At 56.5% G+C, this 25,570-nt stretch overlaps 1 protein-coding gene across 3 annotated transcripts in view; it reads right to left on the bottom strand.

The window, feature by feature from the left end:
* AGAP3 (ArfGAP with GTPase domain, ankyrin repeat and PH domain 3) overlaps positions 1 to 25,570 on the bottom strand; it is a 148,589-nt gene that overhangs the window by 96,574 nt on the left and 26,445 nt on the right. Inside the window, exon 1 of one of the 3 annotated variants that reach the window (XM_074842594.1) lies at positions 9,344 to 10,172. The exons of the other annotated variants lie outside the window; for them this stretch is intronic. Within the exon in view, the coding sequence (XP_074698695.1) occupies positions 9,344 to 10,172 (829 nt within the window). Of the gene's footprint in view, positions 1 to 9,343; positions 10,173 to 25,570 lie in introns of those variants that run through there. 3 annotated transcript variants of the gene reach the window in all.

The raw sequence follows: 25,570 nt of genomic DNA, 5'->3' as shown, positions 1-25,570 counted from the left end.
CGGGGTCCCGGGGGCAAACCCCTGTGCCCGAGGGACAACCCCACTGCCACGAAGGAGCGGGACAGAACCGCTGGCACCACGCGGCAGCGGGGAGGACGTGCCCGGCAGTGCCCGCTGACTCACCCGCGCCGCTCTCGGCTGTGCCGTGCCCCAACTTGCAGCAGCCATCGTCACCCCTGAGCTCGTACGCTGCAGTCTGGCATCAACGCTGGGCTAAACGGGGTTAGGCCCGGCCTGCCCGACCCAGCTCACCGTCCCCAGACCGTGGCTGCTTTTTGGCTGCAGGCAGGGGGACGGGGCTGTGCCCGCTGCGGGGCAGGGAGCAGGGCTCACCCCAGCACAGGACACGGCTCGCAGCGGGCACTGCCAGGCACCTGTAGCTCACACCACCGGGAAATCCACTCACTGCTACAGCTTGGCTGCTCAGCACCTGATGTGGTGCCCTCCTGCCCCTGCCGAGGTGGGCCGCGTCCCCTCTCTGGGGGTGCTGGGGGCTGCTTCTCACCAGCAGCATCTGTTGAGGGCAAGAGGGAGAGGCACGAGGCTGCCCAACATTGTTACCTGAAAATGGCCACCTGGAGTCGGACCGAGGGTCTGCCCAGCCCGGCACGCCATCTCCAGCACCAGTTAGTTCCTGGGAACCCGGGAAGAGTAGGAACATGGTGAGAGTAGAGAATACTGACCCCACCTGTGTTTGCAGCCACTGGCTGCTTCAGCTCGGGGATCTTCTGTGCTTTGTCTATTTAGTAAACCTCAAAATGCTTTCCTTTCTCTGTCTCCTTTTAAAACCACATAAAATTTCACTTCTGCATCATTCTGTAGTTTCAGCAGTATAAGCAGTATAAACCCACTTTCTTCTGTTTTAGGCTTGGCTTCACTGGATGCCCCTGTACCAGTGGCAGTGAGCTAACATCCCTGGCCAGTCTGACCAGCACCGCCAGCACCAACACACTGAAAGTGCATCTTTCACTGCAACCCTGCCTTTCCTCCCCTTCTTAGTCTGGAGAAGAGGAGGCTGAGGGGAGACCTCATCACCCTCTACAACTACCTGAAAGGAGGGTGCAGAGAGATGGGGATGAGTCTCTTGAACCAAGGAACAAGCGATAGGACAAGAGGGAATGGCCTCAAGTTGCACCAGGGAAGGTTTAGACTGGCTATTAGGAAGCATTTCTTTCCAGAAGGGGTCGTTGGGCGTTGGAATGGGCTGCCCAGGGCAGGGGTGGAGTCCCCATCCCTTGGAGGGGCTTAAGAGTCGGGTTGACACAGCACTGAGGGATCTGGTGGAGTTGAGAACAGTCAGTGAGAGGTTAATGGTTGGACTGGATGATCTTCAAGGTCTTCTCCGACCTAGATGATTCTGTGATTCCACCCTGCAGAGTCCCAGCTGTTGGATCACTCCTTGTCCAGCAGCTGTTGTGCAATTTCTGTTCCCTCTGCTGTCCTCCTCCAGTACCTCCTGTTTAGAGGAAGAGGACACATCCACTGCACATGTCGCTGCATGAAGCATCTCACCTGCAACAGGCGGAAGACAGACGGCTGTAGCAGAAGGTCCCAATGACTGACCCTGCCCAGACTGCCCAGCTGCTTCACTGCAGGAGAGCCAGCTGTAATGATAAGGTGCTCTACCCGCAGCATTTCGAGGTCAAGATACCCCCGGTGTAAGCACTCACAGAGGTACAGATGAACCCACTCTTATTCCAGTACCCAGGAGGGTAAAGGCAAGAGCTTACAGACTACGTGACAAAAGGAACAGAGACTAAGGTGCAAGTGGCCTTGAACTGAAGACAGCCACAGGATTCCTTCACAATCGCCTGGAAAAGTTACTGAGACACAGATTTGGAGGGGCCAGTTCCCTCTGTGGCCCCCTCCAGACCCAGGGACCTCGGCATCAGGATCAGAAGACCCTCGTGTCCACCCGCCATCCCAGACCATACCCGTACATGCAAACCCTTCTGCTACTGAACTCCTATGTGAACAAAAGCACCTCTTGTTCAGGAAGACATCCCATCCCGACTTTAAACTGCCCACTCGCCCTCCATTCTGCCCCATCAGCTGCGCGGTGCAGCTGCCCAAAGCAGAGAAGTGAGGTGAGGAGGCTGCGCGTGTCCGCGCACCGGGGTAGCACGTGTCCTCTGCCTGCACCTTGTGGCATGCCTGGGAAGCTTCCCCGCTTCTGCCAGAGCGCAGAAAGAGCGTCACGGTGTCCTGCAGCACAGCCTCCAACACCACTTCCCAGAACACCCAGCTCACTCCGCAGTGAGCCAGTCTTGCGCAGAAGAACGGCGGCTACTGAGGAAGAGCACTCGGACCAGGCTCCCCTGCATGTCTGACTGCTGGCACCAACCGGCCAGGCTTCAGTCCTGACTTCGGATGAGCTTCCTGCAGAGTTTAGGGGCTTTAACAGTGCCTGAAAGCTGAAACTCCTCAAAACCAGGCGGCATTACTGTCAGCTTCCTCAGGTTACTCAGTTAATAAAGCAGCATTTCCACACATACGCTTCTAGCGCTCCCGGCAGACCACGGGGAGAAGCTTGGCTCTGGTTGTCAAAAGGAAGAAAAATAAAGGCCTTCAGCTGCATCAACCACCAGCCTGTAGCGTGCCTCTCCTCCTGCCTTCAGCACCCCGAAGAGCAGGCTCCAGGAGACGCAGCAGTGCCTTAAGAATCGCCGTTACTAAAGACGAAGCCTTGACTTGTACCATTCCCACCTACCACCTAGACGAGGTACTCAAGACCATCAAGACCATCAGCTAGTCCAGGAAAGCCTGAGGATCTGGAGCACAACCCACTGCCACGTGTCAGGCTGGGGTCCATGTCACAACCGCGTCTTTCAAATCTGTCACTGGAACTGGCCCCGGTCCTTTACACGCTGCCGTGGCTCTGCTCCCAGGGCACACCGATCACCCTTCTCTCACCACGCCAGGAGACACGCGCAACCTGTGCACGCCACACCAACAGCCGGGCAACCCACGCCTAGTCCTGATGTGCCCGTTCACAGGCCCACAGATGCCCCGTCGCTCGGCTCTCATGCCACTGGAATCCCTGCAACCCGCAGCCGTCTGCACCCGCACTCGCAGGGACGGCTCCACTGCTTGGCTTTCAGATAATTCCCCCAGCACAGAGCATCCCTCCGTTCCCCCCCCCCGCCATTTTCTTGCACTTGCTTTCCTCCTGTACCAGCAGCTTCTCACTGAAGCGAGCACAGCAGCCATGTGCGGGTGGGTGCAGATGACACCCACGGAGCTGTCAGAAAGGCACCTCAAGAGCAGTTTCTCAACCACCCAAAACAGCCATAGGCCAAGTACCTGACTGCCGAAAAAAACGCTGACACAACTTGCTGATGTCAGCTTTGTCCATCCCAAGTGTTGAACGTTTGCTACTAATACGTAGCATATGGCAACTTCCTGCACTATAAATTCTGCAAGAAGAATATTATATGCTCTGTGTATCCGTGTGGCTGTTACACACCCAAATCAGCGTAAGGAAGGTCCAAGTCCATACTGCAGGAGGCTGATGTGGGTGTGGGAGTCCCCCCTCCGAGGACACTGTTCCCCTCCAGGGCTGCCCGACCCTCCCCACCCACAGTGCTTCTGCGGGCGGTGCAGGGGGTGACGCCAGCCGCTCCAGCACCATTCCCCACTGGAAGAGGCAGGAGATCCCCGTTTTCTCCCAGGGAGAAACAGCGACCACGTGGAAGCGCAGAGCAAGCCACCAGTGACCTGACCTGATCTAACACACGAACCGAAATCCAGGCAGGCAGGTCAGCATTAGCAGCTTCCCCGCCGTGCCAGAGCCTTGGCGCGAGCTTGTTCAGCAGAGATTGCCTCCAGCTGGGGTAGCACCTTAATGAACTGTTGTCTCCCTCATCACCGGGGTTCATGCAGGCATCGGGGAGTAGCGATTTACTTGATTAGCTTCGCTGCTGGACTGGCTGTATCATTTAGTATTTCACATTAAAAGACACCCAGGCGCCCTTCCTCCCTCTCTTGGTTATTTAATAATACAGAAGAGACCAGACTATCAGTGCTGTGGTTGAATACCTTCCCCAGGCACTCTTGACCTCAAAAGCAGAAGCAGTGGACTCAATGGCACCACCTGCGCACCAAGAGCCTCAGCACAGCCAAACGGCAGCCTTGGCTCCAAGACACAAGACACAACCACACAAGAGAGGCAATTCGTCTGACCTGTCCTGGAAAAAGGAAATTCAGGCCAATTTTGTTACTGCCCAGAAGCTTTCACAGAATGATCTCGGTTGGAAAAGACCTTGAAGATCCTCCAGTCCAACCATGAACCTCACACTGACCGTTCTCAACTCCACCAGATCCCTCAGCGCTGGGTCAGCCTGACTCTGAAACCCCTCCAGGGATGGGGACTCCACCCCTGCCCTGGGCAGCCCATTCCAACGCCCAACAACCCCTTCTGGAAAGAAATGCTTCCTAATAGCCAGTCTAACCCTGCCCTGGTGCAACTTGAGGCCGTTCTCTCTTGTCCTATCACTTGTTCCTTGGTTTGAGAGACTCATCCCCAGCTCTCTGCACCCTCCTTTCAGGTAGCTGTAGAGGGCGATGAGGTCTCCCCTCAGCCTCCTCTTCTCCAGACTAAACCCGCCCAGTTCCCTCAGCCGCTCCTCATAAGACATGTGCTCCAGAAATTCAGCCACGGCAGTACGGACCCGCTGCTCCCTGCATCCTCTTGCAAAGCTGGGAGGAGCAAGGGGCTGGCAGAGCAAAACTGACTCCTCACCCAGGCTGCTCCCTTCATAGGATGAAGTGCAGCAGGTTCATCTACCTTGTGCTGCAGAAGAGCTAGTGCCAGACACATTCGGTCTCCTCACATGGCAACTAATAATTAACCAACTCATTATCCAAGCCACTGTGGAACTAACTTGGACACTGAAAGCCTGGACACTAAAATCAGCCTTGAAACCAGGTCAGAGGCTGAGCAAACACAGCAGTGCCCACACAAACCACATTCCAAAGTACCCATCTGCCCGCACACACAGATGAAAGAGCAGCAGAGAGCGACGTGCCTGGGCAGAGCCACCTTTCCAGGCCAGGCTTGATAAAGGCTCAACCCTGGCAATGTTGGCAGTGAGAGAGATTTCTCCAGGTCAAGGACCAACATGGGCAAGGCCAGCATTCCCGTCAGAGAGCTTAGCCAATACCCTGTGTAGGACACGATCTTGGCAAGGATTATTTCACCAGACCTTTAAGTACTTTGCAGCAGTGAAAGCAGCGGATCTTGCGTATCTCTGGGAAAAAAGGGTGCGATTACGAACTGCTACCCTTGCTCCTCAGCTATACGGCAGGCGGCAGCAGCTGGTGCCATCACACTACATATGCCGTGCAGTGCACAGACTTCAGAAAAGCCACACATTTTAAGCCTCTCGACACGTACTACTTTCCAGTCCGCATCCAGATACACAAACCAAAGCACCATACCAAATTCTCTCTGCTCTGACAGCTGGACGGGGTCTGCTGAAAGGGCCAACCCAGCAGAGCCAGTGATGTGGAGAGACGGATAACCCACCGCCTCCGCAACACCAGTGTTCTGTGGGGACCTACCTTGCTGGTAAAAACCTGTTCCAAATTTGTCCGACCTCAGCTCTTGCTGTTCAACCCCACAAGCAAAGGCAGGTTAAGATTAAAAAGGCACTGGTTTTTGAAGTTCTCTCTTCCTAGGGATGCCTGTAGACTGTAATCAGAACACCTCTGCATCTACTGCACACATCTCCTCCTGAGAATTTGGCCTTTCAAATTGGTGGCCCAACAACTCTTTCTTGATACCTTCCAGCCTTCTTAAGTTTTTCTGAAGTGTGAACACCAGACCGGATTCAGCGTCTGAGGCATGGTCTCTAAACCCATCATGACACCTGTGCTTCTCAGCAACACTCCCGGCTAAGCCGAGACAGGTACCAACAAGAGATGATACATATCGTTATCTACTCAATTCACTATGCAAACTTCACCTTATTAATGTAAAAATACCCTCCTCTTCTCCCAGTAGTCTTCTCTCACACATGCCCTACACATCAGTCCTCTGCATGGCCAAACACCAAACAGGAGAGTAAAGGGAGTTACCTTAAGCCTTAAAGCACTTTAAAAAGCGGGGCATCTTTCTCAGAGAGCGGAATATGGTTGCAAGAAACACTTCCTGCGCTGTCAGAGATGCTGCACTCATCATCGCATGATCGCTCCGTGCACAGGGAGAACTCCAATCCCAAGCCAGTCCTGTTTTTCCAAGCCTGTGCCTATCAGAGGGCTTCTTCAGAACTGCACCACATGATACCTCAATACCTAGAAACGTTCCTCTGAACCACTGACCACGATTGATTCTGTGATTATTTGTGATCAGTCCAAGCTGGCTGGACTCTGTGTTAACTTTGTTCTCTAGCTCCAAGGGCTCTTGCCCTCCCTTGGTTTATTAGCAGAAAATCACATCCCCCTTCAGCCTTCATCCTGCTACGCAAAGCCCAGCTCTTTAAATCTTCTTTGGGTAACAATCTCTGCATTCCCCTGATCACCCCTCCCTGTGCCTGGTCCCAGCTGAACCCCTCCATCAGCAGGGAGCAGAGGTTACCCACGCAGCCCAAAGGAGGTCTCAGCAGGGCTGGGGGAGCAGCACTGAGACCATCCTCCTGATCCTCCAGGCTTTTTGGCCCTTGGGCACATCTCCACAGCAGAGCGCAGCACTGGATGGGTATCTCAGCTTGCTGTAAACAAAATACTCCAGGTACTGGAAAGAGGGGAGCAGTGTTGGCTTGGATCTCTGCCTGGACTCATATATCCAGCTTTTCCAAAGAGCTGATAACCGCAACTGCAGCTGCACCCCCTCGGAAGGGCGTGTTGGGACTGTTCAGCAGCTTTCCTAGGGCTAAGGTGGGCAGCACTAGCATAAAGCATCAAAGTTTTTTGCAATGTCGAGAGAGTGTTAGAAATGCTATTGGCCTACGAGTCTGAAATGGGAATGGGGCAGGGATCTCCTGAGCTGCTGCATCCAGCAAGTCCACGTTGGAGCAGTACTAAGGTTGTGCACCTCCAGCCTACGGTGTCCTAGCTTGGAGGTTCAGGGCTCCCACCGGAACGAGCCAGAGCCCACAGACCGACACGCTGAGTGGAGAGACAGTGGGGAGACAGGACGTCAAACAGGACAAGCAACAGCAGCTTTGGTCTGCAGACTTCACCGCTCTTTCTTCGCATCTTGTTGACCCCGGGAGGACACACCTCGACTGGGTACGGAGACCTGTACTGCATTCCAGGCAGATAATGGCAAAAATGGTGTTCTACGCAAAGACCAAACCCAAGCGTGAACTTTGCAGCTCCAGCAAGCAGGGCTTGCTTTGCTGCCATGAGCTTCCAGAAGCAGTCCAGAAAGGTCATCCCCAAGCTTGTGCCTCCAGTACGAGCCACGGTGGCAAATGCTAGCCACCCTGACAAGCAGTGGTCTTCCCTTAGCGGGCTGGTGACTGCTAGAGAGGGCTTGGAGCCCTCCACAGCGCTCCCCAGAGAAGCCTCAGAAGGCTCTCCAGCAGACGGATCCGCGGGGGATCCCCAACCTGTCCCAGTGGAGCAGCCACGTGAGGGGTGAGGACACCAACACAAGCACTCAACCTCAGCTGCTCCCCTGGGAATGCGGCCGCCGGGCCGGCTGCTGCTGGCGCAGCTCCTGCTGGAAGCCGCCGGCAAGCAGCAACAGGCCCCCCACTGCACGGGCAGGGCCCGGCCCTCCCTGCCCGGATACACCCACATTCCCCAGCCATGAGCGCAGCCTCCCCTCGCCTGGGAACCTCCCGCCACCCAGCCGGCACCCGGCACCCAGCCCCGGGCACCCCTGCCAGCGGCCTGGCCCCCCGGGAAGAGCGCGCCGCAGGGGAGCGCAGCAGCAGTATCCGGTCCCTTCACCCCATAGCGCAGCCTCAGCCACCCACCCAGAGCCTCCAAAGCTTCCAGGACCATTCCCAAGGAGGCCCAGCAAGCCCCAGGGACAAGGTGGACCGGCAGGAATGAACCCCTTGAGCTCCCTGTGCAGAACCTGCACAGCAGAGGATCTCAGCCCGCCAGCAATCCTGCTCCTGCGGTGGTCCCTGGAGCCCAGCCCTCCCAGAAAGCATCCTGGGCACAAAGTTCCTCTGGGCAGCTGCTGCCTTGAGAGCAGGCGGATTCCTCTGGGAGCCCACCAGCCCCAATCTGTCCCTCTGGCATGTGAGCCAAGCCAGGGAACTGCTTCCACAATGCCCAGGCTCTAGAGCAGAGCGATGGAAACCCGGAGAGCCAGAAAACGGCTGCCCTGCCTCCTCGAGAACGAGCGGCAGGTCCCGGCCCAGCCCAGCCCCCAGCTCTGTGCATGCAGGCCAGCGTTCAATGCCTTAAAAAGCCTCTGGATGCTGATCTGGTCTCCCAGCCCTGGCCAGGCGGCCGGGCTCACCCGCACGTTTGCTTCTGTGGGGCCAGGGAACGGGATGGGACACAGAGGCACAGGCACATGGCCCCCGCGCACCCGAGCGGCCCCAGCACGGGAGAACAGCCCACAGCAGTGGGGCCGAACACCAGACCGTCGAGCAGCCGATCGCTGCTTCAGGGGCCAGTCCCCAATCACGTGCTCAATCCCCATGGGGGTCCCGCCACCCCTCCCCAGCCTGTCCTGCCCTCTGTCCCTCTGCCAGGTCACTCGGGATGCCACCACCGCTCCCCGCAAGCTGCCCCGGGCCTGGCGGGCACCGCCAGTGCTCCCGAACACACGGCCCCAGCAGAGCATTGCTGAGACAGAGCCTGGCACCATGGAGCTGCTCATGAAGAGGGTAGAGGCGCAGGGACGTTTCTGAGCTCCCCAAGCCCCTCGTGCTGCTCTGCACCTCTGCTCTGGCCATCTCCCAGATGGGAGCCCGCTAACAGGGCCCCTCTCCCCCTCCCACAGAGTTTCAGCTCCCTCTGCTCCCCTGACGCACGAGGTTCAGCTCTCCCTGCCTTTGGTGGGACACCACTGGGGCAAGAAGGATGGGGGGGACACACACTCGGCTCCCAGATATCTGGCCGCAAGGGCCCCCGGATGTCCACAGCATCTCCTCCTCCCAGCTAGCCACACTGCAGCTTCTCCAGCACCGGCGCTGATGGTAGCGCCCACGGCTGCCAGGTGCTGGAGCGTGAAACAGCCCCACAAACACTCGCGCTTCCCTGCTGCAGCCGAGCTTTCCCGAGCGCAAACCCCGCTGAGCACAGGGATGCAACCGGGTTCCTGCGCCCAGCCCCAGGACCTCCGCTGGGACAGACCACGGTCACCCGTCTCCGCAGACCCCCGCAGGCGCAGGGGGGCTCTCGCTGGGCCAGCACCACTCCTGTGCTCACTTACCCAGCGCTCGCAGCGGCCCGCTGCCCAGGAGGACGGGCTCGGCCCCGCCGTGGGTGTCCTTGGGGCATGCGCTGCCGGTACTGCCGCGCTCTCGCCTTCGGAAGCGGCTCGTGAGGAGTCTCCAGAGTCCCCCCGCCTGCCCGGGGTCGGTGTGCAGCCTGCCCCCGACCCTGGCCAGCTCCGGGTAGAGCAGGTCCCGCTTGCTGGGGCAGGTGTGCAGGGAGCTGGCATCCCCCTCGCTCTTGGTGCGGAGACGCGCGGGGCGCAGGAGTCCCCCCGACTCTGAGCGCCGCAGCTCGTGGCCCCGGCGCAGGCGAAAGCTGAAGCTTTTGCGCAGGGAGCTGAAGTTCTTCCTGGGGCCGGGGCTGCTCCGGCCGCTGCCCCCGAAGAGGTTCCAGCGGCGGCTGCCCCAGAGGGAGCCCCCCCGGAGGAAGCCGGGGCTCTCGGCAGGCTGCGGCTGCCGGGCCGAGGGCAAGAAAGTCACGCTGCTGGGGCGCGGGCGCTGCGCCCCGTCGGCCCCGTCGAGCAGGGCCCCCTCAGCCTCGCCCTCCGGCCCCGGTTTGCGGGGCGAGCGCAGCCTGAAGAAGTCCAGCAAGCTGCCGCGGGCCCTGGCGGGGGGCGGCGGGGGCAGCAGGGCCGCGGCCGCCAGCCCGTTCCCCGCCGCGCAGAAGCTCTTGGGCCGCCGCCTCTGCTGCTGGGCGGCCTTGAGGGCGGCCTGGACGGCGGGGACGCCCTGCAGGTCCAGCGACTCGCAGACGCTGACGGCGCGGCGGGGGCTCGGCCGCGGGGGGCCCCGGCCCGCCTCGCTCCAGCGCCAGCCCTCCGCCATCGTCACCTGCGGGGCTGCCCCATGGCCCCGGGCCGCCCGCCGCTCTGGGCCGCTGCCGGCGCGGGCGGCCGGTCCCGGGGAGGCGGCGCGGCGGGACCCCGCACGCCGCCCGCTGCCTGCCGGCTCCCACGCCGCGCCGGCATGCCCGGGCCGCGCTCCGGCGCGCCGCCAGCGCGGGGCTGGGGCTGGGCCCGGGCCCGCCCCGGAACGGGGCCGGGGCCCGGGATGGGAATGGATGCGGCCGGGGCCGCCCCGCCCTCCCCCGACGCCGCGGGCACCGAGCCCCGGGGCGGGCAAGGCGCTGCCCCTCCGCCCGGCCCCCGCAGCCGGAGCCGGCCCGGGGCGGCGCTCGGCTGCAGCCGGGGGCCGGGCCGGGCCGGGCCCTGTCACCGCCCGCCGGGGCCGGGGCCGGGGCCGGGGCCGAGCCGGGGCCGGGGCCCCCTCGGCGCGGCGCGGGGCCGGCGGTGTCCGCCAGGGGGCGCAGCGCTCCCGCTCGCCGCCGGTACCGGGGGACCCCCCCACACACACACACCCCCCAGACACCCCCCCGCGCCCCCTCAGCTCTCCCGCTCCCAGGTCTCGCCTCAGGAGGCCGCGGGGCTCTGGGTCCCGCCCCGGCCCCTCGCCCCTTCCAGCACGGCCCCGGGCCCCTCTCCTCCCCGCCTGCTTCCCCGGGCCGAAGCTGCGCCCCGCCGGCAGCGGCTGCCCCCCCCGCCCCGCGATGTCCGCCATGGCTTCCGGAAAGCCCTGGAAAAGCACCGACAGCCCGCAGCCGGCCTGACCCCGCAGCCGCCGAGGGGCCCAGGGCGAGCCTAACCGCCTCAGCCAGAGCTTCGCTCCCCTCTTCTTCGCGAGCAAAGTGTCCTCCCTTCACCAGACACACCATGGTGCCGCTCTGGCCGGCCTCCGCGACCATTTCTTCCAGAGTCCCCCACTGCGGTACCTCCTCCTCTTCCCTCGCACCCCCCCACCTTTGCTGCCTGCAATCCCTGGCTCCAGGACTCTCCTCCTCCTCTCGTTTTTCCTCATGCATTTTCCCCTCTCCCTGGCTTTCCTCCTTCTCAGTGCAAGCATGATCTGCGCTCCCTCTGAGGAGAAAAAATAAAAATAAAAATGCTGGACTCCCCCTTAAATTATTTTTACCTTTCTGAAAGCTCTGTCTGCTAAACCAGCCCAGGTATTCTCCTGCCTCTCAAGGCCTCTCCAGAGAACATCTTAATATCAGCATCTCCTTTTCCCCCCTCCTTACCCAGGAGTCTGACTCCGCTGCCTCGACTCTTCCAAAATCCCACCCCCTTTTTGGACTTTGCCCTCTCTTCAATCCCTAATCCTCCTTCACAGCATGCCCTCACAATTTTCTTGAGCAACACCCCATCTCCTCTCCAGTCCTCGGCGGATGCACCCAGCCCTGGTCACTGCTCTAGGACACAGCTAAATCCCACCTCGCCATGAGGGACCACCAGGTTCAGCCTTTCCCCTCCCCACGGCACAGCCAACACCTCAGTCAAGCCCCTCGCTCTCTTCTCCATCCTCTCCTAAGCCCTTCCACCACCCCCTCTATTAATACCACAGACCACCATCACCACGCTGCGTAGGCAGAGCCATCGCCCAGCAGCCTCCTCCCTTCGCTGGAGGTCCTTCCCTCGACTTTTTTGCACCTTTCAGACAGTGGAAACTAATTCCGCCACACACCCTCCCAGCTACACAGTGCTGAACGCACGGAGCAGCAACCCAGCCCGAGGATCAGCTCAGAGACGCCCTCCCCACACCACGACAGTGCTTTTGGGCAGCAGACAGGACGCACCCAGCTCCCCTCCCTCCAAGCCAACGGGCACCGATGTCTGAAACCGAGCAGAAGGCGCCTGACAACCCGCCAAAGCTACAGCTCTGCCATCTGTGCCAAGGTCACGGGAACACGCGAGCTGCCAGACTGGATCCGACCCTCATCCCCATCATCTGGTGTCCTGTCTCCCAGGAGCAGCCGCACTGCAGCGAGGAGTGAGGAATGCTGCAGAAAGCAATTACGAGGGAATGTCTTCCCAAGAGCGCGGAACACCAGACGAGGCTGGCTGCCGAGACCGTGGCGCCTCCATCACCGGAGATGTCAGAACCGATGGCACAGGCGTCTGTCAGGAGTAATTCAGACACAGGTAAGCAGCCTTTGGGCACAGAACCAGAGCAGTAACCTCGCAAGCTCCCTCCCAACCACGCTTCGCACAGCTCCTTGCTCCCAGGGATTGGAAGTCGTTCCTGTAATGAAGCGGGACCGTCTGTATTGATGCCTTCCCAAAATCCTGGGTTTAACTTTTACTGTAACAATGCCAGATGGTACACCTTCTATATGAATCTCATCTTTTTAAAATATTCTGGCAAGTTCTGAGCTCTAAGGTATCACTGAATCACAGAAGTATCTGCTGCAAGAGATGATGTAGCACACACTGCCCTGCCGAGGCGGGACCAGATGTGCCTGGATCACCCCGACAGGCGTCTGTCTGACCCACCCTTAACCACCTCCCTAAGCCCACTGCAGTACTGCACCGTCCTCACTGCTCCTGTTCTTCTTTCTCCCACCATCTGATCCAAAAATCCCCTGCCTGCATATAAAGCCAATTACTTCTGCCATACCCTTATCGGCCGTGAAGAATAACAGGCTGCCTTCTTCCCTACAACCTTACACGTACTGAGAAACACAGAGCTACCCTCAGCTGACATCTCCTTCACTGTCCCACCGAGGACTGTATTTTTAAAGCTGCTAGGGTTTTAATGCATTCCCTTCACAGAATCCCAGAATCATCTAGGTTGAAAAAGACCTTGAAGATCATCCAGTCCAACCATTAACCTCCCATTAACCTCACACTGACCGTTCTCAACTCCACCATATCCCTCAGTGCTATGTCAACCTGAAATTCTCTACAGTTTGCCTACTACCTTTTTTTAAATGCAGTGCCAGAACCTGGGCACAATATTCAGCTGGGGCCTCCAGCAGCACTGAGAGGAAATCTATATGCACCATCTGTATTGCTACATCTCAAGACATTGGTCTGCACTACCATAACAACATAACAGTATTTTTACCTAATGAGCCTGTTAAGAGGCAAAGGTTTCCATGTGCTATATACATTGATATGATCCCCTTGGTGTTACTCCTACAGAAAGAACAAAAGACATCTAAAATAAAGTAGAATAACACAAAGCCTCGGATACAACTTCTGGTGGCAGAGGGCTGCAGGCAGAGAGAGTGCACCCAAGGAAGGGCTCAAACCCTGACAGATCTGGACAGCACATGGACCACAGCTGAAATGGCGACCAATAGAGAAACCGTTCTGAGAATGAGATCAGGAAACCAGAAGCCACCGGTGTTTAGAGACAGCCACCACTGAAATATGACCCACGCACCTTTAAGCGTCTCTTAAGCAGTTTACTCCGCGATTATACTGGGTTTGACTGGAGCCATGCGCGTATCTAACGCAAATGAAAGATTACAATTCACCCGCCCGGTGGGAAGGCGGCAGCTGCTGAGTCCCCTGCGCCACGCGGGTCTCCGGAAGCAGACGAGCTCTGAGAGCTGGGATGTAACAGGGACATGGTGCTTTTGCAATCCTGACCCGGGGCAGGTGCCTGGGGACAGAAGCAAGTTAGTCTCTTACCAGTACTTTTATGAGTCACGCTCATGTTACAAATATTATGGCAATGAACATCTGGTTTAAATTAACAAAAAGCCATGAGAGCCTAAACAACATCTGCACTGGAAGACAGTCCAAAAGGCAGGGAACTTTCCACTGCTGGGTGGAGCCCCAAAACGGAAAAGAAGTCTGAACCATGCCCACTCAAATGCTCCACCGTGCTCCTCCAGATCGAACTGGCTTTGGTGTTTCTGCTCCAGCTGTCTGCAGATGCAAAGTTTTGTCGCAAGAGGACATTCAACCCGGAGGATGGGGCAGCTGCATTCACCATCCCACCTGGGTTGGAAGGTGCTGTCGCTCCGCAGAGGGGCCCAAGTTTGGGAGACCCACTGCAGCAAAGCCGCACGTCCGGCGCAGACAAGGGACCGGCACGGCAGCGTCTAAGAACGCCTCAGCAGCTGGGGAGGGACGGAGGAGGCTCCCGGCACAGATGGAGCTGTAAGTTTTCAGCGCCCTGGCAGCGGGCAGATGCCAGCAGCAGACCAGGAGGACAGCACAGACATCAGCCAGCCCTGGGACCTACACGCTAGCAGGGCTGCAGAGTGCCCAAGGCCGGTGGCCCCACGCAGAGCACGGCTGGAGCAGCAGAGCGGGGGGCTGCGTGCAGTGCCACAGGGGACGGCGGCCAAGCCCCTCCACGGCTGCAGGAAGACCCCGAGCGCCGTGCCAGGACCACGCTGGAGCTGCCCGGCTCTGCAGACTAGCTCCAGCCAGCTCGGCCTTGCACCAGGAATACTGATGAGGCTCTGCCCAAACAGGCAGCGTGCGGGGCGCAGGCTCCGCTGCCCGGCTGTGGGGTGTGCAGCGCCGCAGCCCCCCCAGCCCCACGTCACGCCAGCGCCCAGCCCGGCTGCCAGCGCGTCAGCAGCAGGCAGCACGTCACAGCCGTCACTCGGGGAGGTGGTGGCGGGGACAAGGGACAGGGACAGAGCCCTTCTCTGCCCGAAAAGGAGGAGGGCGAAGGAGATGGAGGGACACTGCTCATAGCCGTGTCCAGCCACAGCCAGGCTCTGTGCACAGCTGTGGGGCTCAAGCATCCAGTACAGCTGGAGACCCCAAATCACACGAGCTCCGCTATGATAACCCTTTCTGGTCACCCCAACCAACCCATTCACGAGAAATAATACCCCACCCTCTTCGTCGACAAAACATCCACCAGCCCAGCAGTCCCCTGCAAATCCCCTGGGTCTCAGGCTGGAGAAATGAGGCATTGCTCCAGGTCTGAGCTCTGGGAGAGCCCCTCACTGCCCTGTGTGCCAGCTGGAGCCCCCGCACCCTGTTTGTGCCCCTGCCCGTGCCCCTTTCCCAGCCCCGGAGCTGTGGGTTTGACACCTCAGGCCTGACTTTCGATGGCCTCTTGAAGTAAGAGATCACTCAGAGCAGGCTGTTACCTACAGTTTCCATGGCCCAGCCAGCAAACAGTTAACAAAAGCCAGGAAGTAAACAGAAAAGGCACACAAGAGCCTGACTTCAGCATCAGCTCTCTCCCTCCTCCCACACGCTCTGCACACCCCCAGCTCGGGTCCTGCCTGCAAACCTCGACACTGCTGACGAGGAAATTACCACTTTCTCCCCTCTGGGATTCACAGCGCTGAAGCAAACCACCTCCTTCCTACACGCCATGAGGTCATGCCCATGTCACCCAAAGCACCCCACAACACCCCACCCCTGTAGCACCACGGCCACCCTCTCGCCCGCCAGGAAGAGAAGCCGAGCACCAAATCACCACCAAGCCCTGCGGACCCTGCGCCGACACGCTGCAAGACACATGCAGGGATGGCACTTCCTAAGCTGGTCCAGACCCCAGTGCCACAGGGAAGCCCAGGAAGACATCACTTTGAGATGTTATCACCCAGGCGTAATAGAAGATCAAGGCAGAGATCACTTCTGCTCATTAAACCACCCCCCCGGGCACTTCTGCAAGCAGGGATGTTCATACCAGTGTCCTGACTAAACCTTAGCCTCTGCTTAGCTGCAGTTAGTCTGGTACCTCTGCTCCAAGCCACGGGGCAGACTCGCCGTAATGCCAGCGTAGGCACCAGGCTGTTCCCAGGCTGTATTCACACAGTCCTTCCATGCTCCTCACCAACCTCCCAGGAGACACTCGAGCAATGGCTGCAGGTACGAGCAGACTCAACATGATTAGGCTAGACATTGTGAAATCTTCTCGGTATTTTGAAACCCAAAGACAAAAGCCCATGTGAAAATTTGATTAGAGGACTAAAGGAGACCTCTTCAGGTTCTCAAGCCCAGCCCTTGCCCTAGCTTTAAAATCCCTCCCATAATCATCATTTACAACCGTGAAAATCCTAAGCAGCAGAGGTAAGGAGGAATGAAAAGAATAATACCACAGGGGTGAAGCTGAGAGACAGACAGTGCAGAAATAAGACTCAGACAACAGGTAAATAAATCTGGAGGTCAAGAGGAGAACACAGCCTCTTGGCCAGGAGATGTAAGAGGCTGAAAAATCCCCCCCCAACCTCAACAGAAAGGCAGAGATCCTACAGCAGTTGACAAAGGGCGGCTGCAGAGTCAGCTCCTTGGCGGATCAGGAGGGCAGAGGAGACCTCCAGACCTTTCCAGCTCGAGGCCAGCCCTCACTGAAAGGCTGGGGCGTTTGCTCAGAGGATTGAATCCAAGAAGTCTCCCAAGGAAGGAGCGGCACGGGGGAGCGGCCCCTCTTGCTGCTTCTCCATCAAGCAGCCAACTCAGGGCAGCTCTCCCTGGCCTCACCAGCTGGCTGGGGCATCAGGAAAAGCCCCACCCTGGCAAAGGATGGAGCCTGGATCCCCCAGGCCAGGTCTACACTGACTGGACACTGACCTGTCCTCAGGTCCTTCTCGTTCTGTTGCACATGGCATCACTCAGACACCACCACCGACATGCACAGGAACGATGGAACAGCAGACACTGGCAGAAGGTGAGACTGGAAAGGCACTCAGCTCTACAAAAGGGAGAGAAGCCCAGAACCCCAAATGGGATGTTCCCAACAGAGCTTCCCAAGGCCATCTGAGACCAGTCCTCCCTGGAAAACATGCAAAACAATTACCCTGTAAGAAGCCATGAAAAGGTCCCGTCTTTCTTCAGCGTTCCCTCAAGGCAACTGCTCAAGAACAAAAGAGGAGGTAAAGGAAGTATTTCCAAAAAACAAGCTAAAAAGCCACAGAGACTGATAACAACACGGGATGGTCACATAGAACTAAGCACCCCAACAAATGCCTTCAAATACCATTTCACCTAGTGCTTCTACCTCGTCATCCTCCCGAGGATCAGCTCGGTGACTAATAACGTAAGCACACAAAGGCAGCGATTGTTTTGCCACAAACAAGAGAGTCAGTGGTGAGAGCAGCATTAGTAAACTATTCTGTATCACACCTGGTGCAGGGTAACTACAGCACTCTAGCCAGCAACAAAGCTCTCTAGAAAAGCCAAACCAGCTTCCTTTCCCCGCGAAACAGGCCATAGCCTTTTTAGCTTAAACTCTTATTAGCAATTGTTTTAGAAAAGGAAATATAACTCTTAGGATGTTAAAAAAACGTAGATGTCATCTAGCATATGAAGCATTTACAACAAAATGGTACTGGTGAGAATATGCATTTCATTAAACCCACTCACACCTTCAGGTGGTGCAAGAAGGGCCTCGGAGCAAGCCAAAGCCAGGCACACTGCAGGCAGCACCGAGCCAGAGCCCTGCTCCAGGCTGGCTGAGGGTTAGATGTCTCCTCCTGCTCCCGCCTAGCTCCAAGGGTCCCAGGGAGCCCAGAGAGGGAATTCCTGCACAGGTCTCCACAGGCGGGATGGCATCGCCTCCCACTGCCCTCCTCACAGACACGTGGATCGCTCGCAGGGGCACGGGGCAGCTCCCTTTGACAATCCATCCACACTAACAGTTGAGATCAGTTTTAATTTCACTACCTGGTTGCCCACCCTAACTTTAGGTGACCACCCGAACACCCACCAAGCCACGTGGTCATCAGCCCCAGCTGACAGAAAACTGTAAGGCAGAACGTGAACTTCAACAAAACATTTCAGTGAAAAGGGAAAAATACAGTTAACATGAGAAAGGTGGGTATTAGTGCAACAACTGTGAAGTTTTCATCTACAGATTAAATAGACCAAGCACTTTCACAGCATGGGCCTGCCAACACTGAACTTCCTCTGGTTGCTTATAGTCAAGGGAACAGCTGAACTCTCCACTGCAGGGTGCAGGCTGCGACCCAGAACTGCCTCTATGTCCAGGACAAGGGAAGCAGCAAACGCAACACCAGCATGTTGGGGGGAATCCTCGGAACCCAGACCAGCCAGCTAACATCTGTAACAGGAAAATCAGTGAAAACAACGATGAAGAACAGAGCAAGCAGAAACATAGATAGATGCAACGTCCTGGAAAAGAATCAGTACGGATTTTGCCAGCGGCAGTTGCATCTCGTAGAAAGACATCACCTCCTTTTGAAAGATGAATGAAACTGAACTCAGGCGATGCAGCTGGTCCAGCTGCACTGTGGACATCCAGCCATAAATGGATTGTAATCAAACAATAGGCAACAAATAATAACAAAAAGGCAACAATAATAACAATTTACATTTTGAGAGTGCTTTTCAGTGAAGAATTTACAGGTAATTTTACGTATCTGCAGTTCTCATACGCCGCTACACCTCTCTACATAGTCACTTCTATAACTGTTTCATGGCATACTGTACAGGAGCCTGAAATCCAAAATGCTACATCCCAGGACACAGTCAGCGCAGCTAACAGGACCACAAAAGCCCTCCTGACCACATCCCTCTACCAAACACTCTCAAGTTTCTCTGGAAGGAGAAGGGGAGTCCCTGGGTGGATAAAGAGCTGGTGAAAAGGGGAAGAGGACCGCTGGAAGGCCGCCATCTCAGAGAAGGAGGTCACCAAGGCAGTGCTGAGAGGCCAGTGCTGGGACTGCGCACCTCTAGACACCCAGGCCTGGTCTGGGCCGGGGGCGAGCAGTGGGGCGACGGCTTCGGCAGGGAGCACTACGCTGCCCAGGGCATCGGTCCCGGGTGCCCGCAGGACAGAGCTGCCCAGCCTCCTGTGCTGAGCAGCCAAGCCGAGGAGCCCCACTGGGATTTGAGACTCCCAGTCTATGATCTGATCTCCAGAGCACTGCACAGGTAAGTAGGAAAAAGCATCTTCCAACAGAAGAGCTGGGGAAAGTCAGATTAAACTGGCGAGTTTCAAAAGAAAAGGAAGCACTTCTTAATGGATGCTGGGTCAACCAGGGAAATACTACTATATGCTCCTCCTGGTTTCATCCGATTCCCAAGGCATTTGCTTTCAAACATCTTCTAAGAGGATACTGGGCTAAACCGAACTTTGGTCTGAACCAGCACAACCTTCCTCAAACAGGCCCTTGGTTCCTCTGATCACCCTTGTAACCTATTTCTGCTCCCATTTCCATCAAAATCCTCTTCCCTGCAGCAGGCGCCACACAAAGCCTCCTGGAGGAAATCTCAGCCATGCCTTACACGAGGGCACCGCTGTTTTCACGTCACGTATTCTCCCTACGAAGCGTAAGGCCGTGCTTGCCATTTTGATGGAGACATGCCACTGTAAGTCTCTTGCTCCAAGAAATAACAGAGTCTAAACCAACCCAGGCTATAACTTCAGAGCGAACAGTGCAGCACAACTTCAAGGGAAAATAATACCAAATAAGCCAAAATTTCCATTGCAGTTCTGGAGGCCTAAGCGCACTTTCTCCGTAAGCCTGGCAGCCTCAGACCCGGCAGCTTCCAGGTAACGAGTTTCTCAGACCCCTCTGGCCCTGGGCACCATCCTGCCCTCACGGCAGCAGAAGACGGATCTGGGCTTTCCAGGAGAGAGAGACCAGAGAGGGATGCAGCAGGAACGTGCCCAGGAAGATGGAGACCACTGGACCAGGGCCACAGACTGCCCAGAGCAGAGGGGAGGAGAAGGCTGGGAAAGCCGATGGATCCTCGCCCGAGCAGGGCCACAGGCTGCAGCAGAATGGTGCCCGTCGGACAAAGGAAGACGTGCTCCAGCGCCGCACCAGCACAGAGCCGTCCCCACGGCCCCGCTGGCCAAGGAGCTCCCACACTGCCACCCCACCGTCGCTCCAGCAGGGGCCCCAGTCACCCCGAGACTGCTCCACCCACAAGCAGCTCCCAGCTTGTCTGTCACCGAGGATGGAGAAACCAAGGGACCTGCCAGCCTTGTGACAGCGAGACCACGGCGGCTTCTCAAAGGATGTCAGAGGGCACCTGGCACCCCGCTGCTGTCTGTGGCTGGCAGCGAGAGGAGGCGATAAGCACAGGACTGAACACTTACTTAGCTATGCTTTATTTTTTGCTCCCACTTTTACTGTAATCATGATCAGTGTTTTTCATTAAAAATAAAATACATAATGTCAGTTTGCGAGCAGACACTGACAGCGTCAAGAGCTAACAATTGTTTTGCAGACCAGCTGCTGGGGTCTCAGGAATGACCAGCAATGACTTAGAACTGTTCCAGATCTTGTGCCACTGCTCCAAGAACGAGAAGAATAACCCTACTTCCTGGCCAAACTCTAGCTTGTTAATTAAGCCTTCTTCTGCAGGGGCAACTAGCCCAGCCTTTCACACACTTCCCTCACTGCTCAACGGTTTCCAGCCCTAAAGCAGGTCTCTTCCCATCCAGTTAAACAAATACAGCAAAAACACCACCAGTGAGCCCAAAGCAAGTAAGCAGCCGGCATGTCTCAGCCCAAAGCTACAAGCCACGGAGACCCACCGAGGGCCGGGACACTGCTGGGACCTTCCTGCATTTCCCTGGGGCATCAGCAGGGCCGGAGGGGATGTGCAGGTGGGGCAGAAGCTGCTGAGGAGCGGCACGGCACAGCTCTGTAACAGACAGTAAGTAGATCAGGAGGACAAGCAGGCTTCCAGCCCAGCGCTTTGCTCTCTTCTCTGCCCCAACCTGGCAGCCAAGAAGCTCCCGCAATGTCTGGGGGAGCTGCGAACACGAGCACCTTGGAGACAAGCTCTGAGCAGACGTGCTCACCCCATGACACCCTGCAGACCAAAGGGTGAGAGACCCAGCTCACCGTCAGCAATCGGTGCTGAGGCAAGATGGGGTGAGCCTCCTGTAAGAGGCAGCTTTCCCTTGACCCTGCCCCGGCTGCCGACCTCCCACCAGGGCTGGCGGGAGGGGTCCCTGTAGACACTGTCCCATATGGGCTGTGGGGTCCATCCATGCTTTTCTTCTGAGCTCAGGATAATCCTTAATCACAGAATCATCTCAGTTGGAAAAGACCTTGAAGATCATCCAGTCCAACCATTAACCTCACACTGACCATTCTCAACTCCACCAGATCCCTCAGTGCTGGGTCAGCCTGACTCTGAAACCCCTCTGAAACCCCTCCCATTCCAATGCCCAACAACCCCTTCTGCAAAGAAATACTTCCTAATAGCCAGACTGACCCTGCCCTGGCGCAGCTTGAGGCCATTCCCTCTTGTCCTATCCCTTGTTCCTTGGTTCAAGAGACTCATCCCCCCTCTCTGCACCCTCCTTTCAGGTAGCTGTAGAGGGTGATGAGGTCTCCCCTCAGCCTCCTCTTCTCCAGACTAAACCCCCCCAGTTCCCTCAGCCGCTCCCCATCAGACCTGTGCTCCAGACCCTGCACCAGCTTTGTTGCCCTTCTCTGGACACGCTCGAGTCATTCAATGTCCTTTTTGTAGTGAGGGGCCCAAAACTGAACCCAGTCATCGAGGTGCGGCCTCACCAGTGCCGAGTCCAGGGGTAAGATCCCTTCCCTGTCCCTGCTGGCCACACTATTGCTGATACAAGCCAGGATGCCATTGGCCTTCTTGGCCACCTGGGCACACTGCTGGCTCATGTTCAGCCAGCTGTCAATCAACACCCCCAGGTCCCTCTCTGACTGGCAGCTCTCCAGCCACTCCTCCCCAACCCTGTAGCGCTGCTGGGGGTTGTTGTGGCCGAAAAATCACCCATGGGCTGTAATGCAGCAGCGAGAGAGGAGCTCTGTATCCTTACACCGACAGAGAGCTCAGGAGCCGGACGCCATCACCAGCGGACAAACGGGGGGCTACTGCAGGCAGCCCTCCAGAGAGGGGAGAAGGGGCTTATTTGGGTGCTCAAGTCCCAGATCCCAGGAGCCCAAAGTGGTGAAGAGGAACGCCCTGAAGAAACTCCTTCCTCAAAGACCAGAAGGGGGTACTAAGGGCCCTCCAGTTCTCTGAGGTGAGCTCTCTTCACACCAGCTTCTTTCTGGTACAGCTTAGGCAAGTGCATCGCAAGATAATTTAGATTCCAGGGGAAGCACTCCAGAGCCAGCAGTGCCAGCCCTGCTGTTGCCCACACAACATTACCTCAGGCCTGTGCACACGTTTTCATCCTGAATAAGGCAATGCTTTGTGGAAAATATACAAGCATGTAATTAAAGGCTGCATCAAAACTCATATGCAAAAGAGCCCAAATTAGGATGTAAAGGCAAATGTAAATTTTCACAAGGTTGGCTTTCAGAACCAAAATAATGTTTGTTTGGTTTTAGTGCAGTTTCCTTTTGAGTCACTTTATATGGCTTTTTGTTTTATGTAAAAAAATTAAGTTTTATCTAACTGCACCAATCCATTTCACATAGTCCAGAGAGCTTCAGCTACAAAACCGTGGTACCATGGTACAGCCGCTGCCAGTGGAACTGCAGATTTAGATACTGGTCAACCGATGGGGACTGTGACCCAGGAAAAAAGGCCGTACTGCCAGAGCCCCTGGGCTAGTGTGCTCTTGCTTTATTCCCCCGTACACACACCAGCCCCAGCGTGCGAGGCTGTCCTGGACGAGTTCCACCCAAACGCCTTTACTCCACTGCCCGCATCCCCGCTCTGCGGCAGCACAGCTCCTGCCCGACGCAGGGAAAAAAAGAAAACGAAACAAAACAAAAACCCCAAGCTACACACAGCAGAAGGTGCTGGCCTCCCACCTGCGTTCTCACAGTCCCCCCGAGGCTCCTGCTGCAGCCACAGACACCTCATCCTCCCGAGAAGGTGCATGTGCTGCATCCCACCCGACAATCCCCAGGGAGGGAGCAGCCTCCGCGTCGCTCTGCCCCGTCCCGCGCCGCTCTCAGCGTCTCCCCACGGATGCGAGGTCCCAGCGGAGTCTGACGAGTCCCCACCGCCTGACCGCAGAGACGTGTGAAGGAAGACTTCAACCACACCAGCACCGATACGAACTTCCTCTGTGGTCAGGGCAGGAGGTGATGCTTTCAGGCACCTCTCACCACCCCGAAACTGGCTGCTCTTTAGCTGGGAGGACAAGGCAGACGTCTCCAGAGCTGAGCTGCTGCGGGGAGCCACGATAAGCAGCTGTGTTGAACCATCCTTTGGGCCAAAAAGAAGACCTTTATAAGAAAAGCTGTCACCAGCCTGCCCCCAGCACACAGGCATGTGTGAGGAGGTTTCCCCCATTTGCTGCAGAGCAGCTGGTGACCGACAGGCTGTGTGCTGGCACAGGAGAGAAGGGCGTCCGTCCGTCTGTCCGTCCCTCCTTCACACCAAACTGCAAGGGTTGCTTCTCCTCAGCTCAGAACCATGGTGCTCCACCAGCAAGGGAGGAGGACATCTCCCCTCCTCCCTTCCCAGCAGCACCGGGCTGTGCAAACCCAGTGCTGTAATTGCAGTGTAATTGCTGCCTCGGTGCAGTGAAGATCCTGCCTGCAGCCCAGCCGAGGGTCAGCGGCAGAGAGGGATCGATGTTATCTCCCTCCAAGCACCCTATGGCACCAGATGCTCCCTGGCATCTCCTTCCAGCTGCAGCCAGGAGAGTGGCTCCAGCTGCAAACAGCTCCCTCAGCTTCGGCCGAGCTGAGCGTGGGGCAGCATCGCCCCAAGGCTCGGTGAAGGAGCAGGAACAGCGGCTGCGAACCACGCTGAAAGGAGCATTCACTTATGCTCTCCACAGAGCCAGTCTCTCAAGCTCCCACTAAAACATGTCTTCTGAGAGACACCTGTGCCCAAATCCCCTTCTCCAGGCAGGTACCTGCCCCAAGACCACAGGGCCTCCCAGCCAGATCTTTAGAAAATCCCATCTGAGATCCTTCTTAAGATCCCACGCACCCTGTGCTGCTGGTGCCCGGTCAGTCCCACACCGGCCACCCAAAACACCCCTGGCACCCCTGCCACAAGCGGTACGCGGGGCATCTTCTGCCTGCTCACCTCCCACCACCCCGTTCCAGGGACTGGAGAGAAGAGGTGACCTTCATACGCCCCCCTCACCCCTGAATTACTGCCCTCACCTCTTCAAAACACGTGCCTTATTTACAGATGGCATCTTTCAGCTTCATCCTCTAATCACCCTTTTAATGGTTGGACTAGATGATCTTCAAGGTCTTTTCCAACCTAGATGATTCTGTGATTCTGTCTGCAAAACGAAGGGACCACTATCAAAATCCTGCTCCCTTAAAAATATTTGTAAGTCTGATCAAATAACCTCTCAACAGTCTCTATGATACAGCAGGGCTACTCAAGTCTTCTTCTATGGGTACATCTCACAGTCCGTCCATTAAGTCACAAGTCTTTCTGAATCCTCCTAATTTCCCAATGCTTCTCTTCTGGTACAGACACAGCAGAACCAGACACTCTCCCAGCAGGGATCATGCCAGTGCCAAACCTCTTTCTCTCCCATCACGTTTGCTATAGATAACCACACACGTAGAGAATCCACACTACCCCTTCTGTCCTCAGCACTGCACTGGAAATTCATTTTCCACTGATAAAAGAGCACAGTTCCTCAAGTCTTCCCCATCACTGGCTCTCCAGACACAGTCCCTCACTCTGCCCCATCAGACACTCGCCCACCTCACTGCTTGGATTCCTCCCTTTTTTGTCACTTTACATAATCTTTATTAATTCAATCACCATTCTTGATTTTTTTTTCCCCAGCCATCAATACAAATGCTAAATGCTACAAGGGAAAGAACAGATTGCCCAAAACCCACCACAAACCCAGCTGCCCAAATACAATTTTTATTTACAACTACATATGGAGGTTCTAATGCTTACTCCATTTTACATGTTTCATGTTGACCACAGACTCTTCTAGTTCCTTCACCACTCTGTCCTAAACCAAATATCATAAAGAAGTCTAAACATATTATTTAACCATTAACACCTGTACCTAATCACTCAGGAGTTGTTATCAGCATTATGGAAAACAGATCCCGTCAAACCAAGTTACTTGGCACTCATTTCCCCTCCTTTAATTCTTCATTAATTCAGATTACGTCAGCCGCTCCGCTGCTTTCCCAGGGATCGATATCAGGCTAACTGTATCATAAATATCTGACTCATCCCATTTATCCTGTTAAAGGCTGGCACAGCGTTAGCCTGCTCCAGTCTCAGTCATCCTCTCCTTCGGGAGCCACCAAGAGGCCAATGATCAGAGCGTTCCACAGCCAGCTCCCCCAGGGCTCCTGGGTACCAGCTATCCAAGGCTGGGAATATTAAAATAACTGATTTTGGCAGCTACTGTCAACACTGAACAACCATTCGAGGGAAAGTATTTCATCTCCCCAAGCACGGGATGGAAATGCTTACACTGCATGGCTACCAACAACCTGTGTGTTTTAGCCAGCCATGGACCAACACCGTAGTTAAAAAAATGTCCCTGCTCCTAATAAACCTCAGAATTCCTGATTGTCACTAACCAAGCTGGACACAGACTGCTAC

Source organism: Strix aluco, chromosome 1, assembly GCF_031877795.1.
Source record: "Strix aluco isolate bStrAlu1 chromosome 1, bStrAlu1.hap1, whole genome shotgun sequence".
In the NCBI taxonomy this organism is placed as follows: domain Eukaryota; kingdom Metazoa; phylum Chordata; class Aves; order Strigiformes; family Strigidae; genus Strix; species Strix aluco.
Note: the sequence above shows the minus strand (reverse complement) of the source record. Positions and strands in the feature narration are given on the sequence as shown.